At 42.3% G+C, this 16100-nt stretch overlaps 2 protein-coding genes across 4 annotated transcripts; both read left to right on the top strand.

Annotated features, from left to right (window-relative positions):
- Window positions 1-411: 411 nt before the first annotated feature.
- On the top strand, window positions 412-2701 carry thtpa (thiamine triphosphatase). Of its 2 annotated transcripts, none has more exons than XM_034560239.1 (4): window positions 412-524; window positions 1274-1343; window positions 1620-2114; window positions 2235-2701. In XM_034560239.1, the coding sequence occupies exons 2-4, from the start codon at window positions 1274-1276 to the stop codon at window positions 2333-2335; spliced, it is 666 nt and encodes a 221-aa protein (XP_034416130.1). In that variant the 5' UTR covers window positions 412-524; the 3' UTR covers window positions 2336-2701. The 2 variants fall into 2 exon arrangements, with proteins under 2 accessions (XP_034416130.1, XP_034416129.1); XM_034560238.1 differs by having other exon boundaries at window positions 440-638.
- Window positions 2702-5944: 3243 nt separating this feature from the next.
- Window positions 5945-16099, top strand: dcaf11 (ddb1 and cul4 associated factor 11). Of its 2 annotated transcripts, XR_004611703.1 has the most exons (16): window positions 5945-6189; window positions 6528-6792; window positions 7103-7230; window positions 8113-8231; window positions 8348-8412; window positions 8670-8770; window positions 9043-9189; window positions 9569-9623; window positions 10026-10094; window positions 10321-10378; window positions 11511-11696; window positions 11925-12078; window positions 12513-12665; window positions 12840-12946; window positions 13563-13687; window positions 15975-16099. XR_004611703.1 is itself a non-coding variant. In XM_034559757.1 (15 exons), the coding sequence occupies exons 2-15, from the start codon at window positions 6542-6544 to the stop codon at window positions 13632-13634; spliced, it is 1665 nt and encodes a 554-aa protein (XP_034415648.1). In that variant the 5' UTR covers window positions 5945-6189; window positions 6528-6541; the 3' UTR covers window positions 13635-14805. The 2 variants fall into 2 exon arrangements, 1 of the variants encoding a protein (XP_034415648.1); XM_034559757.1 differs by lacking the exon at window positions 15975-16099 and having other exon boundaries at window positions 13563-14805.
- Window position 16100: the final 1 nt, after the last annotated feature.

The following is a 16100-nucleotide window of genomic DNA, read 5'->3' as shown; positions in this document are numbered from 1 at the left end:
TTAGCGATTATTATGTTGGTTGAAATGCCGATTACCCATTGAGCTATCAAGAAACATTCATGATAGATAATGTCGATGCCTTGATTACATGAAATCCATTTTAATGTGAGACCCTTTACATTAAAGGTGAATAAAAGATGAGTCCCCATTCTGCCAACTTGGACTGACACAAAGAGTGTGACGAGTTAATTAAGGCGGAATAATAGAGAAGTAACGGCAACAGGCTATGCTCCGCCTTATACACATGCCGTATAACATGTTTCAATCAAACGATAGGTGTGGCGCACATCAACATTGGAGTATGTGGAGTAAATAGTGTTGAAGCAGAGAGGATTAAAACTGCACCACCCGTCTGCCTCTGCGTTACTGGGACAGGAAGTGATGCTCCTGAATACCGCGAGAGGTGTCTCTAATTGCGCCTGTGCAGAAATAAACTTCGCTGACGTGTAGGGGTTATTCAGATTGATGTGTTGCTCACTTTTTGATGCCGAACTATTGGGATTAAAAGACTCGACTTTAGAAAGGTGTGTGAGAGGGCAGTCCGCTCCGTGGACGGTGCTATTTAAAACGTTTGACATGCGTGAGCCTGCAACAGCAGCTCGGGCTAAATGATTTGCGACTGATTCATAATGACACAGGTGCGGCTACAGGAGCTCCTGCTGTATGTATCGTTGGTAATAGCGGTTCAGTTTTGAGCATTTACTTACATTGTACAGTGGGGCTTGACAATAAAATAATCGTAAACAAAATAGGTGTTAAATTAATTTGCAAAACGCAAAATCAACCAAGGTAACACATTAAGAACCCTGAGTAAATAATGGTTAAATGCAGTGGCGAGAGTAAGTAAGATGTTTTACTTAAGTAATAACACAGTGTAATTATACTTTATTACTTATAACAGTCATGCATATAGCTGTGTATATATACACGCACAGACATTGTTATATTAGATCATTATTAATAACATGCATATTAATGCAGTAATTTGATGTGAAGGTCATTTAAAATAATGATAAATGACTAATACCTTATAATTATATCTTAATATGTAAGATATTACATACAAAATAAAAAAACATACCTCAAAACTTTACTACTACTGAACTTACTACACATTACCTGCATATATGTACTTAGTTAGTTTCCACCATTGGTTAGTGTATAATACATTTAAAAGTCAAAGAATTTCAAATTTTTAACGGACTAGGTTAGAATAAGTAAGTTACTTTTGTGAGCATACAGTATCGTTGGTGATCTTATTGTGTCATTTCAGATGAGTGTGGAAGTGGAAAGAAAATTTGTGTCCAACGCTGACACTCTAAAAACACTGGAGGAGATCGGGGGTATGTGCTCAATTTGTCTTAACACATATATTTATTCATAAGTGCATTTAGAACAAGGGCATTTAACTGATGCTGTGATCCATGTCAGCTTCCAAATGGACCTCATTTAATGACACTAATTGCTGTGGTTTTCACTGTAACTGTACTGACACTGACCATCTGTCTCCCGTTAATAGTAAAGTTTAATTATCTGTATCAGCCTCGTTAGCATCTTAATATTTAGTCATCCATTTTTAAAATCAGCTGTCTCTCTCCTCCCACTTCTATTGCCGGCAGTGTGTGTTGGTCAGTGCCAGTTTCGTGACAAGTACTTTGACACCCCCAAGTTCGACCTGACTCTGAAAGACATGTGGCTGCGTAAACGTCAAGGATGCTGGGAGCTGAAGTGCCCAACAACAGGCAACAGGACAAAAGAGTCATCTGGAGAACAATCTAAAGCGGCAGCATTGTGTTCTCGCTACAGGGAGATAACCGATCTGCCTGAAATTCAACAGAGAGTGAGAGAGGTCATAAAAGACATTTGCAAGGATAGAGAGACAGAGGCCAGCCCCCCTCAGGAGGACGAGTCTTGGCTGAGCGAAATAAATCTGGTGTGCTTTGCTGATTTTACAACAGTGCGGCAGTCCTTCACTTTAGAGGAGAAGGGGGTGCAGATAGATCTGGACCAAGCTGACTTTGGCTACCATGTGGGAGAGATAGAGGTCCTAGTTCCAGAGGGAGGAGATGTGCAGTCTGCTTTGGAGAAGATCGAAAGAACGGCTGGAAAACTGGGTGAGCTCAAAGCTGTCAAACTGCCCAATATATTCATGGATCAGTATCATTTATTATGTTCATCAAGATATCAACTTGCCATTGTATAAATATTTATTTTCTTCTTCTTCTTCTTCTTAGGTCTGACTGGAGATCAGCGAGTTGAAGGAAAAATGAATGTTTACCTTCAAAGAAATCACCCAGAGCACTATGCAAAACTACTGAGCGAACATGTTTTGTAACATGTTATAAGTTTCACATATTTTAAATCTGTGAAATTTACGTAAAACATTTTTTTTCGTTTGTATCTCAAATACTCATACTATTTATTTATCTTTTAAAGCTAATTCCATGCATTCAGTATTTCTTATCTAAAGAATCTCTCAATTCAATCACTGTACAGACCTGAATCTTTCAGGACACTTCCTGAATTAGAAGCCTTAGAAAAACTGCAATAGGCCCTTGAAATGTACCCTTGGAAGGGTACTCAACGGCTGTGTCCGGTACACCACATGCAACAGTTATATTTCTGTCCGGCTATAAAGCATATGAGAGGAAGTGTGAATACTGGAAATAAATAAGGTGCCACACTGTCGTTTCCCTATTAATGATGCTTGTTCTGTACTGTGTTGTATTTAAAAGGCAGGCGGTTACACATTTATTTTGATGTTTCAAAATGTTGCACGACAAAATCAGTTATAGGGCTAAAATGTTATCATCGGGTTACATTAAATTACTCTCTTTTATTTATTTTATTTATTATAGCGTGTGGTTTGAAAATCAGCAAAGTCTTCAACGCACAAATGTATGAATGATAAAATAATGTTTTGCGCTGAATTGAAATGTCTTTTGCAGCAGAAAAAAAGGAGTAACATTTGCATTGCATATTTTATTACCCTATTAATTCATAGACCAACCATTATGCTACAAATGTTTGCTTGTGTGTATTTTGTAGTAGGATGGGTAATAGTGAAACCATTCAGCGTGTCTGCATGACTTTGCATATTACTCGTAATTTTGTTATTGAAAAGATTCTTGCTACTGGACGTCTCGGGCTCAATGAAATTTAGGAATCGATGGGTTAAAGTTTAGCAAAAGTTACTAGACAATAATACGTTCACGATTGTGGGGCCGGTTGAAACAAAACTTCCACAGACTAACACACTCTCTCCAAAATCTCCTCCGTGTGCATTAGTTAACTGTCTAGTCCGTTCAAGCTAAAAGAAAAAGTAAAAGAGAACGCATAACCCCATTACAACCTCTTATATTTAGTAGCCAGTCACGCCTTTAACAGCTCAAATGTTAGTAATTCGCTGGGTCAAACAAAGCATCACTTTGGTTGGCTTAAGGCCATCTTCAAGGATGACGGGGTCAAACGCCACACTTCAGGTCAAGACAGAGAAGTTCCCCTTCAGAATAAAACCTCTTATCTTGCCTTCAGAATAAAGTAACGTCACAGGTTCCCACCACGCTTCCAATTTTATCTAACATTTCTAAGCAATAAACTACCATTCATTTTCATGCATCATACAGTTATCAATACATAGTTACAATAATAAAACAGTGATCATCTTATGCTTTATAATACATTCCTCTTAATATTCTTTATAATATTCCCTAGTAATTATCATAACTTTCTTTATGTATTAATTAAAAAAAATAAGACTTCCTTTATGTACATATGCAAATCGAAATAACCTATTACAACTCTACATTATCATGACAAAAAATCTAGTTATAACAATAGAATGACGTAGTTGAATTTTTTTCACAGTAATAAGGGATTTTTTCTTATTAAATTGAGAAAAGTCAAACGTTGCGTTGCCACTAGTGTGTGCTGCAGAAATAAATGAGTGGAAGCACCTAATTAACCATTTTCACTTTTGCAGCATTCCCACGTAATTAGGATGCAGACACTGCAGGATTCAGTTTACCACTGTGTTTTGATCTATCACTCGTCCATTTCTGCCGTATATACTTTGACGACTACATAATCTGATTCCCCCAGAGAGGGAGACTTAGCAAAAGACAAGTTGCACTGTCACGCATTCATCATCATCTTCAATTTCAGGCTGTGACTAAGCGGTTGGAGGAGATTTCTGGGATCTTGAAATAGGCCCTCAGACTGATCGCTCTGCTAGTCTCATTTCTACTGTATCAACAACAGCACCTGTTGTAGGCAGCTTTGTCTGGACACCTGTGATTCACACACACACACACACACACACACACACACACACACACACACACACACACACAATAACAGATTGTATACAGTTTAGAGTATTGTGATACACAGGTAAGCTTTTTCAAACAGAGAGCAATCATCAGTCATTTGAGAGACACAACCCAGGTTTCTTGTGTATGTCAGTCTGCGTTCTGACAGCTGGGTCCCTACACTCCTCATCCTTTTACACAGGAAGACTACACTGGAGGCCCACTTCTTGCACGACCACTGAGTTCCACTATCGGGCCACATCTGCCCTTTTTAAACATAGCACAGCTGCCCTGACATAAAAGACACAAACAACACAATATTGTAGTTTAAGTTTTGCATGGAATGTACAGAAAATGCACAGGAACCACGTGTAATACATAAAGCATGAATGGATACATTACCAAGACAATATTTTAACCACACATTTAACTACAACTTGTGCACAATGACCAGAGAGTCTCTTTACGCTTTACAAGTCGGTAAAAGCAACACAAAAGAATTCACACAATATATTACATATAGAATACAAACACACAAACACAGGTCATTATGTTAATATAACAACAAGGTTGATGTTAGTCATTTTAACATTCATTAGGCATCGTTTCTGTTGTTTTTTTAAAGCAACTTTATTTGGCCAATGAAGTCAACGTGCAGATGGCCAGGGGTAAACAACAAGACAAATAAGAAACAGGGCATATACATGTCAAATATGTACATTGAAAAATAAATAAAGACCAAGTTAAGTAATTAAGGTTGAGGAATAATCAAAGTCTTAAACTGTATTTGACTATTCAAATAGGTATAAGATAGGAATTAAGTAGTGATTTTTTTTTTGGTAGCCCCTGCACTGGACCTATAGCTCACTTTATAACACTAATTTCACAGAGGAAAAATGCAACACAAGTATTCACATTTTAAGCACACGATGGATGGGTTTTTCTTCTTCTTTTTTATCGCTGAGCTAAGCACCAAAACGACCCAGCAGCCAGCTGGATTATGGGATTATGGATTCCTGGGACCAGATGCCTCAGACAACAACTGTACCACCAAATACAACCCTTGACAACACATTTTGATGTCCTATTGAGTGGGACACCTTCAAATCAAATCTGTTCTTCAGGAGCACTGAGCGTCATTTTGTAAGTCAAATGAATGGCAAATTACCAAGCAGAAAGATCTCCTAACATTTTAATGTGGTAATCAAAGCAGATAATTAGGTTTAGCGAAAATGCATTCATCTATGGGATGAGGCATATTTCAAAAGTCCATGAATTTAGTTTGACATCTTATGTTATGGCTGTACATCCTATATTTTGTATCTTATGTCTGTTTAACTGGTTTCTGCCTTGTTTCTTTACTGTGTATGCCTCTTTTTTTGTAGCTGGAAGAAGAGTTTCTTGTATATCTCAAGTATATATATATAACTAAACTAAACAAATAAACAAGGCAGAAACCAGTTAAACCGACATAGATACAAATATATATATATATATATATATATATATATATATATATATATATATATATATATATATATATATATATATATATATACACACACCACACAGACACACGGCTATGTTTTGAACTGCCATTGGTCCCAGTCAAACAGCGCGACGGATCACGTGACGGGGAAAGGGCAGGGGCACGCGCAGGGTTTTTTCACACTTTTGTAAACAACATGGCGATTCACGACTGGCCCTGCTAGCCAACCGATCACTGGGCTGTCAAACTTCAGCTGCTGTGCTTTACAAACGTTGCGCGTCGGACCGTGCGGAGGTTACGCGTCGGGGGCCACATTGTTACGCTCGCACCGAGACGACACAAAGACGCTGGACCCACGAGCTGTCAGGAAGACCGTTTGACAGTTAAACGGTAACGTTACCGTGGGGTCGTTAGCATTCTTAGCTCGTTCAACAGACATTACCCTCTTAAGGATGACGAGCTGCCGCTCACTACAAATGTGCCAGTCGAGCTACTTGCAGATCAAGTAGTTCGACCTTTGGAAGGAGCGGAAGTACGATGGGTCGAGCCAATCGCTTTGAATTGATGTCTATCTAGCTAACGTTAATGCAGCCATTATTAGCCAACTTGTGTTTTGCCCATTTCCTGTCTTGTCTTGATCACACTTGTCAACACTCCTGCACTCTTTTGTCCTCCCACAAGGAAAAACTGTAACTCTAAAATTGATTTCTAAATGTTCTCCCTGCTAGGCCCTCTTCGGTCTATGGGCTCTCAGTCCAGTTCTGGGATGTCTGGTGGAAGGGGTTCTTCCAGTGGCAACCCAGCTGAGCAGCCTGAAGCATCGGAACCAAACCAGAGCAGCAGCAGCAGCAGCAGCAGCAGCAGCAGCAGTAGTAGCAGCAGCAGCAGCAGCAGCCGGGGCCGCAGGACGGCTGACAGGCAACAAGTAGACATACAGCCGGCATCGGAGGAGGACGTTGACTTAGCTGAAGTGCTGGCTTACCTACTGAGGAGGTGAATTTGGATGGTTTTGTCTTTTAAGATGCTGATATTGATCATAACACAGCAAAGAACTTTTGCATTTCACACTTCTGGGCTCAGTTTGTGGTGAATAATGTCACAAGTCCAACAGTATCAAAGATAAACATTTGCAATGCTTTTGTAAGAGGTGGTTTTTGAATGCTGTTAAAGTTTTTGAAGATTCCTCTGTTAACTACCTCCTTAAAGTATTAGTAAATCAAGGTTTCCCGTTCTTTATCGGAGCGGGTTAGACTCATTTGATCTCATATCACCATTTCTTATTCACTGGTCTTTGTGTGTGCAGGGGCCAGGTCCGTCTGGTCCACGGGAGTGGAGCCACGGGGCTGCAGCTGGTCCAGTCATACTCTGACTCTGATGAGGACAGCGACGGAGCCTGGGATGGTCGTCTGGGGGACCGCTACAATCCACCAGGTAACCTCCTCCTGATACAACGATCACTGTCCACAGGCATGAGGGTGGAAAGATAAATTGGATAAACATACAGTTTCAGCAGCCATACCCACTGGAAGGCTTATTATGGACTGATGATACAAAACAAAGTCACTTTGCTGTATTAAGTTAAAGTGTTTTTGGACCTTGTGCTTTCGGCTGTTTGTCAGAGTGAATCCATGCAAGTCATTCAGGGTTTTCTACTCGTGAATGCAAAATAGTAACGGAGGGCGACCCATATTCATTTCCTGCATTCTGGTGAATTTTGATGCACCAATTTATGGTGGACATGTATTTATTTATGTAAATCAGGCGCCAGGTGACAATTCAAAATTAAAAAATGTAACATCCTCTCTGTCAGCCCTCGGCTGCTGCTGCACTTTTCCTTTTCTGTGACAGACTACTGTAATATGATAACAGAACGATGTTGTTGATACATGCGGGGAGAGGGATAGACCAAATCCAAGTAGCAGGGTTTGAGTAAACGCCAGCTCACTTGTCCAATAGTTCCGCTGTCAGTAATCCAACCACAGACGGTTCAGAACAGATGCAGCTCAAAGCTTTATTAGAAACCAAGCGGCAAATCATGGTTGAATAATGTTATCTTCCTGTATCATAAAATGACGACGTTAAGCATTTAAAACAAATCAAATTATCTTTTAATGTTTTCAAAGCTCAATTAAGAACTCATACTTTGACTTTGCTAGTGAGTCCCATGTTTCTTCAATTTTTGGTCTATTTCCTCCTCCGCAGTATCGTCTGTTCATATTTTGTCAAATGGTCATTCAGGTTCAACGTGACAGATGTTTAATGTCATGTGGTAATTAATACCAAGACTGGTTTTGTTTTGTGTTTTCTTCCCAGTGGACACCCAACCCGACACACAGGAAGTGGACCAAAGTGAGATCCGAACTCAGATCCTGCTGGCCACCGGCTCCTTGACCGCGAAGGGCCGCCCGAGTTTCACCCACATGCTAACAGAGGTCACACCGCAGAGATACCAACGACACATGTAGTGCACAATTGTAGTCATGCCTTTTGTGTTTAATTCCAAATAAATGTTGACCAGTTTGATGTTTTCTGCTTTTTTGCTTTTTAGAGGAGGCAAGGCAGATGTAGAGGCTCCAGTTTTTCTCATGGGGAGTGCAGTCGTATCCGCACACAGTACGTGTGGTTTAAATGATACACATTCCCAAAACTGTTGAACAAAGGACCAGAATGTGACGGAGAAAAAGAATAAGAATCAGTTAGTGAAGAAAAGTGGCACATAAAAACCAAAACAACAGTCTCGATGAAGACTCTTGATGTATTCCATGTGACTGATTGCGCTATATATTTTTGTGAAAATGACTAGACGCAATGCTTCCAAGAGTACTCACCATTTTGTCTGTCAAATGATATTGACCCTTTTTCTTCTGCAGTTTTCTGCCAAACTATGTATCTCACAAGGATACGTACCAGCAGAAAGCTTTCTGTGGAGTGTACAGCGAGGACGGCAGCATGTTCCTCTCCGCCTGCCAAGGTAAATAACCTGAGATCCAACATGAGAACCCAGAGGAACTGAACCCGATCTGATAGTGATTCCTAGCGTTTGTTTATAACTGTGTTAAGTACCAAATCGTCATGGCCATTCGTGGAGTGTCGCATACAGAATGTGGTCATTAACACACACGTTTTATTTATTTTGTGTTGCTTTTTTTTAAATAATCTGTTGATGCAACAACAACAACTATCAGATTTGTTCGAGACGCACTGAAGCATAATTTTAAAATACAAAATCTTGTTGCGTCACAGACCAGAACATCCGCTTGTACGACACCACCAGGGGGCGCTTTCACTTACGGAGGACAGTGAAGGCTCGCGACGTGGGCTGGAGTGTTCTGGACGTCTGCTTCACCCCCGACGGACAAAATGTGCTCTACTCCAGCTGGTCCGACTACAGTAAGGCTAATCGACCTGCGAGACACAATGATGCTAGTTTATGGGGGATGGGGGGGTTGGGAACCTTCCATGTTATCCTTATTCCGATTTTTACCGTCGCTGCAGTGGCAGCAAGAGAAATCCGACTCTCGCCCCTGTAACTTTACTTTAGCATTTGCATCACGGCCACAAGGTGAGCTCTGCACTGCCGTGCACCTTAAACGTGGTTCCAATTGTAGAATAAAAGAGTGTACGTTTTCTTGATTAAACATCTGACCATGGATCTTTTTGAAAATTCCTGCCTGCAAATTGGATAAGTCATTGTCCTAAATAATAATGCCTAGCTCCTTTTATGCTGTGTTAGTCACATGTTCTATGTCTCTGTGCGTCTTCCCCGCAGTTCATTTGTGCAGTATTGATGGAGACAGTGAAAACCACACCGCCCTGGACCTCAAGTTAGTGTTTCCCTCATAGTAACTTATAACAGTAAGGAGCAGGTAATCTATCATTTCCTACCAGCCGGCCCTCCTCTCCCTTCATTACATCTGGATGAATGATGCTGTCAGAGCTTGTCACCTCAACATCCATCGTGCGTGTGTGCGTGCGTGCGTGCGCCCCTTTTGTTAACTGGAGAGATCATTATTTCAAACAAAGCACCACCATTCAACTCACAGCACCCCTAACAATAGCATTGTTTAAGAGGTGATGCGTGCCTTCATCAAGCTTTTTGGTGTGGTATGACATACAGTAGATAGTGTAGTTGTGATTCAATAATGGTGCTACTGCTGCAGTGACAACCTGTGTGTGTGTGTGTGTGTGTGTGTGTGTGTGTGTGTGCGTGCTGTTGTGCTTTGTAGTCCAGATGAGAGGAGGTTCTGTGTGTTCTCACTGGCTGCGTCCACAGATGGCAATGAGATCCTGGGAGGGTGAGTGCAGTTTTGCTTTTATGTTTCAAGGCAGTGATTGACAGAGTTGAAGTCTCTATCAGAAATGTTAATTCAGTCAGCCCTTCTTTATTTCCCCTAGGTTGTGAATACTTTAATTATTTAGAGCAAAAAAACCACCTTTATTTAATTTAAAGCGCCACTCAGACCAGTGAGATCCGTCGCATTCAGCCACATGTTCACGCTCACTCTTTCTCTCTCCTTTCAGAGCGAATGACGGCTGCCTTTACGTTTTTGATCTCGAGCAGAATAAAAGAACGTTGAAGGTTAGTGTGTCTTGAGTGCGTTTGCCGTGTGTGTTTTTTGCTCGTGGTCCCGCCAACCTCGGCCTGTTTGGGCCTCATCCAGTGATCAAGGTGATCCAGACCTGAAAGTGTGATCCAGACATGAAAGTGTGCCGGCTCACGTAACGTTTCCCACTGCCCTGTAATGTAGCCGCAGAGTCCAGCTCCACCCTGTCCGTGGGACAGGAGGGGGTTAAACCCACCTCCCACAACCCCCCTTTGCGTAGAAGTCAGTAGCTGGCCTCAACCATCTGCTTCAGCACTGTATATGCTTTTTCTCAAGGATTCCTATTATTACCTCTGCGTCAATATATCCATGCTTAATCTCTGAATTTGTTTAATTTTTGGAGAAATTTTCAATGAAAGGAACAATCTGGTGTTGATCTCTATTTCTCTTAGTGGTAACACATCCCATGAAAAGACTGAAACCAACAATAAACTGATCCTATCTAACATGAATTGTCTGATATATCTCTTTCTCCTATGCCATAGAGCTCCGTTTCTAAATGTCTAAAAACGCACCAATGAGCCACACCGGTAGACTTGAATCACGATAGACTACAGTGTCTATTGATATAAAAGGAGCAATCCTTTTATATCAATAGACACTGTAGTCTATCGTGATTCAATCCCACGTACACTTTACCTCTGCTGCTGATTGCCAGTAGATCACCAAATTCGTGGGGCAAAATAGTCCCCAACAAATGCTCTATTAAAAAGGGTTCTCTGAGCGTCCTCCAGCAGCTGAATTAGTTCTAGGACAGACGACTTGTTTGTCGCACTGCTCTGCTCATCTGCTGCAGAGAACTGTAGCAATAATTACATTTTTGTGAGTTTCACTTTCCTTCAGTCTTTCTATTTTTATATATTTCCTTTTTGATTTAATTGCAGACATATTTGTCTGCAATTAATTCAAAAAGGAAATATACTGGATGAGTTCTGGAAACGTTTGTGTCTGTCACGACTTTGACGTAAACACAGACCAAGGCCCTTTCACACGAGCATGTACGCTACACACCGTCTCTCTCAAAGGAAATCGCATGCGCTCGCTGCCGCGTGCTCACACACCCCACACGATTGCCGACTCTCTTTCTTTTGCGTCTCCGCTCGTCAGATTGATGCCCACGAGGACGACGTGAATGCGGTGGCGTTTGCCGACAGCTCGTCCCAGCTGCTCTTCTCTGGCAGCGACGACGCGCTGTGCAAGGTGTGGGACAGACGAACGCTGCGGGAGGACAGACCGCAGCCTGTCGGACAGCTGGCCGGCCACCGAGACGGCATCACCTTCATCCACAGCAAGGTGTGGGGGGAGCAAAGAGAGGAATGCTGCTGGTTTTTTTCTCAATCTGTCAATGAAAAGTTCCACCAAAAGCCTCATGGGTAGTGATTGGTTGGAAGTTGATTGATTGAAGGCTAATATTAGCCCAGTGTTGTGTGTCTTTAGTCCAGTGTACTGGTCTAACCCTGAGTTTTTTTTATTATCTTTTCTTTAATTTGGTCCCGCTCAACTGTTTCATGGCTGTGCCAGGGTGATGCACGCTATCTGATCAGCAACTCAAAGGACCAGTCCATCAAGCTCTGGGACATCAGGAAGTTCTCTCCCAAAGAAGGCTTGGCAGCTTCCCGTCTGGCTGTCACCCAACAAAACTGGGATTACCGCTGGCAGCAGGTTCCCCAGAGAGGTGAGGGGGTAAGGGAAACGATTGGGAGGAGGAGGCGAGAGTGAGACACTGATGGAGAGGAGGAAGAGGAAAGTTAGAGGACAAGGGGAGGAGAGGACTCGTGGAGGAAGACCAGAGGAGGGTATAAAGATGAAATGACGGTGTGAAGAAGGGTGAGAGGGCCAATGACGGAAGGGGTTAAACGTGGGTGTGTACATGTGGTGAAGGAAAGGGGACATGACAGCATTCAAACCACACATAGAGAAATGACTGATTACCATTACAAGGCGTAGAGGACGGGTGACGGGTAGTAGCGCACCCATTTGTTTTCACCAGTTTATAGACGTTTAGGATTTAAATCAACTCTAAATCGCTTTAGTAAAACTGCACCAAACTATGACTTCTGAAAGTGATTTTGGGGGATTTCTGAAACTGTTGCGTGTCTCCCTTTTCAGCCTTGAAGAGACACAAGCTGACAGGCGACACCTCGGTGATGACCTACCGTGGCCACGGCGTTCTGCACACCCTCATCCGCAGCCGCTTCTCTCCAGAGTTCAGCACTGGACAGAGGTTCATCTACTCCGGCTGCTCCACTGGCAAAATCATCAGTGAGTCTCACCGCGTTGCCGCTGCTCGTGTCTGCGACGTCTAGTCTGGTTATTTTCCACCCAGGGTGTCGTTCCCATGGCGTGCAACGCGGAAAATCAAGGCAGTCCTGATGTGGATGGGGCTAATTAAAGGGACACGGTAAATATGTTTGAATTGTTTGTGTATCCGTCCAGTTTATGACGTCCTGACGGGCGGCGTAGTCTCCAGACTGTCGGGCCATGACGCGTGTGTGAGGGACGTCAGCTGGCACCCATACGAGGACAACATCGTCAGCAGCTCTGTGAGTGCTGTTCATGCAAACTGTTCAACTGGAGTCGATGTGTAAAAGCTTGTGATCATAAATATTACATGTAAATGTAAAAAAAAAAGAAAATAAAAGTAAAAAGGTTCAAATGGGAATTAAACCAGAAAGCGTTTTCTCCAGCTGGAGTACCACGAAATTCACATGAAATGTCTTCTGTCAAATGGATCACTTACAGAAACACAAAAGCATATTGCATATCTGGTTTCTGATGAAACTGCTGGGAAAAAAATAACGCTGGAATTCTAAAGCTTCCTAATGTCGTCGCTGACTACAGCGGCGAGCAATAAGTTGTTGTCAAAACAACAAAGTTGTCAGAGTGCACCGAGATGCTCTTGTGACACCTCCGTGACTATTTTTAGTAAATTCACATTTAGAAAAGTTCATCCACAGTTTAAGAAATATGAGAACGCTTGTTCAGTCGGAAGCTTTGCAAGGTTTTAATGTGAACCTTTTTTAAAGAATGTATTAAGAATAAATGACGGATTTCAGCGTTAAGTAATACAGAATAAATGACTATTTTAAGTGAATGTGGGAAAGTAAAATGAAACATCGCGCCTCTGATCGCTCTGCCCACCTTCCTGTTCCTCCACAGTGGGACGGAGCGGTGCGAATGTGGGAGCACAGACAGACCCATCCGCTGGAGGAGGAGAGAGAGCGAGTCTGACAACGGGCGAGAGGCCTTTGGACAGCCAGAGACGAGGAGAGACAAAGGAAAAGGTGTGACATCAAGGAAGTGACATCACCACAGACGGGGGGGGGGGGAGGCTGGCCCGAACACAGGACGTCTATACGCTCAGAAGGACTGGGAGAGACTTCAATATTTTTTTAATTCAATGCTGGATATTAATGATTACAGTTATAGCGTGGTGGTTGAGAAGTGTTCATTTGGAAGGCATTATAGCCTTACATTGTCAAGAGCAGATTAGGGCACAGTGGGACGGCCTACTTCAGATTTTCCAATTTTTTTTGCTTCACTGTTTCGCGGAAAAAGAATCAGCGATGGGCCAAAGCTTTTGAATTTGGCCTGAAACACTTCATGGAAATGTGCTGAGGCTGGAAACGCTCAGCACGGCACTTACTTAAGGATGTCTTGAAATGTAATGATAAGTTAGTTTTATGAAAGTCAATGTTGGATATTGCAGCGTGGGACTGGCGATGATAATTCTGTATAAATGTATAGTATTTTAATGGTATGTGCATTCAGGGAGTGTATTTAGATAGTTGTCAGTGTGCTGATTTGGACTCTTGACCTTTACTGGTATGAACATCCTGAGCTCGGTCCGTTTTTGAGGGGCCGTCGCGTTCAAGGTCCACATTTAGAGACCGATTATTTTATAACAATCCAGTACAGTGTATATACCAGTTGCCTGAGTCACGACTCATGTCACTGTCCGGAGTTTACCATTGGTCCACGTCTTGGTCAGCTGTTCCTGCTTCCCGTGTTGGACGTCCACAGCTTACCGAGTGTCGTTTTACCCGTCGAGCTCACAATGATTTTATGTTTCAACGTCTCCAAGTCACCTCAAGTCTGCCGTCTCAGTCTGAGGTCTTCTTATGGATCCTGGGTCAGCACTCAAGTCTGAACTCGAGCCCTGAAAGAAAAAGAAAAGAGGTTGTGGTTGGCCACACCAAAACGAACCTCGCGATCATCTGAAAAGATTTGATGACATGTTGAGGTCGAGACTCGGTGAAGGGACTGTGGATGGTGTGCGTGGATCAAAACGTACACACGGATCTGTTTATGCAATTTCCAGGTGTTTATATCAAAGCTCATGTTTCACTCTCCGACCGTTGTTTTACAGTAACAATAAAAACCTTTCAATGTGTCGCCACAACACCGAGGCTTTTAAACTGAGTACGTGCTGATGAACTAAATGGAGATAAGTGTTTATTTGCACTTGTACGTTAATTCCTTCACACTGAACAAACATCACATTCATTTTCTTTTGCCAGTAGCATGTAACGAACAAGTGACAATGAATAGCTCCAGGAACCAAAGCAGAGGCTTCAAGGTCGTTGTAACGACAGCAGTGCAGTTAAGTGGTCTAAAATTAGACAGATTCTTTTGGCGTGCATGGTTTCATTTACACTTACTGTTCCTGTTAATAAAATACTTAACGCACCGACACCGTGGGGGGTAATAATGTATCATCTCGGCTGCAGTTCCACTGAAAGGAAAAGGTCTTATGATAAATGATCAAGAAGAAATCCAAATGGAAGAAAGAAACAGATGTCAGAGCTCCTCCTTAAATGCAATTATGTCGCTTTTTCTTTTTTAGCACTCAGAATATCCTTACGCTGTTAAAACTGCGTCACTTCAAGAAAATCCAATAACGTTTCACATATGGACTCCAGCAGTACTTCCATGGTATGAATATGGAGTCTATGTATAGTAGTTTTGACTGGATGTCCGTTCCAATGAAAACACTTCCAGGGTGTTTTTATTGAGCTTCAATCCCACAGAAAGACTACATTTACTCAATTGTGGCTCTGGTGGGAGTTGAAGAGGTACGAGAGGCTCTGGCTTTGAGGACTGGGCCTGGAAATATACTGAAAGTGCTGTGAGAAAGGCAGCTGTTCATGGCGCCAAATGCAGACTGCCAACAGTTTATAACTTAAATTAGTTTTGGCTCCAACAGCTGATTCTAAGAATGGAACCAAAGAAGGAGTCAAACGAGCCATTTTATGTCAGAATGATTCCTTACGCAAGAAATAATGTCATAAATGCAAATATAATTGCAACATGCCTGTAAGTCTGATTGTGGAGTAGTTGTTTCAAGCCATCGTACAAAAATCTGTGTTTATAATTTGAAATGTACGCATGCACCAGCTTTATGGATCAAATTCCCAAAGCATTGGATCATTGTTTTGAGAATAACAGGAGCAGCCAGTACCATGTCCACCACTCTGAGTCTGGGTCTGTGTTGGGGGAGGGCTTCTGGGGGTAAAGGGGAGAGCGGGGTTGTATTTTTATAAGCCATATGTCCTCATGCACGCCTGACAGTGATAAAGTGGAACGGCTCACAGAGGAGAATGCCTTCGAGAGAGAAAAGGAAACGAGGCAGACTCCACCACACGGCTCTAATTGGAGAAAAAGAAGAGGAGAGCGGCGTCATCGAGACAGCAGATG

This window comes from Cyclopterus lumpus, chromosome 20 (genome assembly GCF_009769545.1).
Source record: "Cyclopterus lumpus isolate fCycLum1 chromosome 20, fCycLum1.pri, whole genome shotgun sequence".
In the NCBI taxonomy this organism is placed as follows: domain Eukaryota; kingdom Metazoa; phylum Chordata; class Actinopteri; order Perciformes; family Cyclopteridae; genus Cyclopterus; species Cyclopterus lumpus.
Note: the sequence above shows the minus strand (reverse complement) of the source record. Positions and strands in the feature narration are given on the sequence as shown.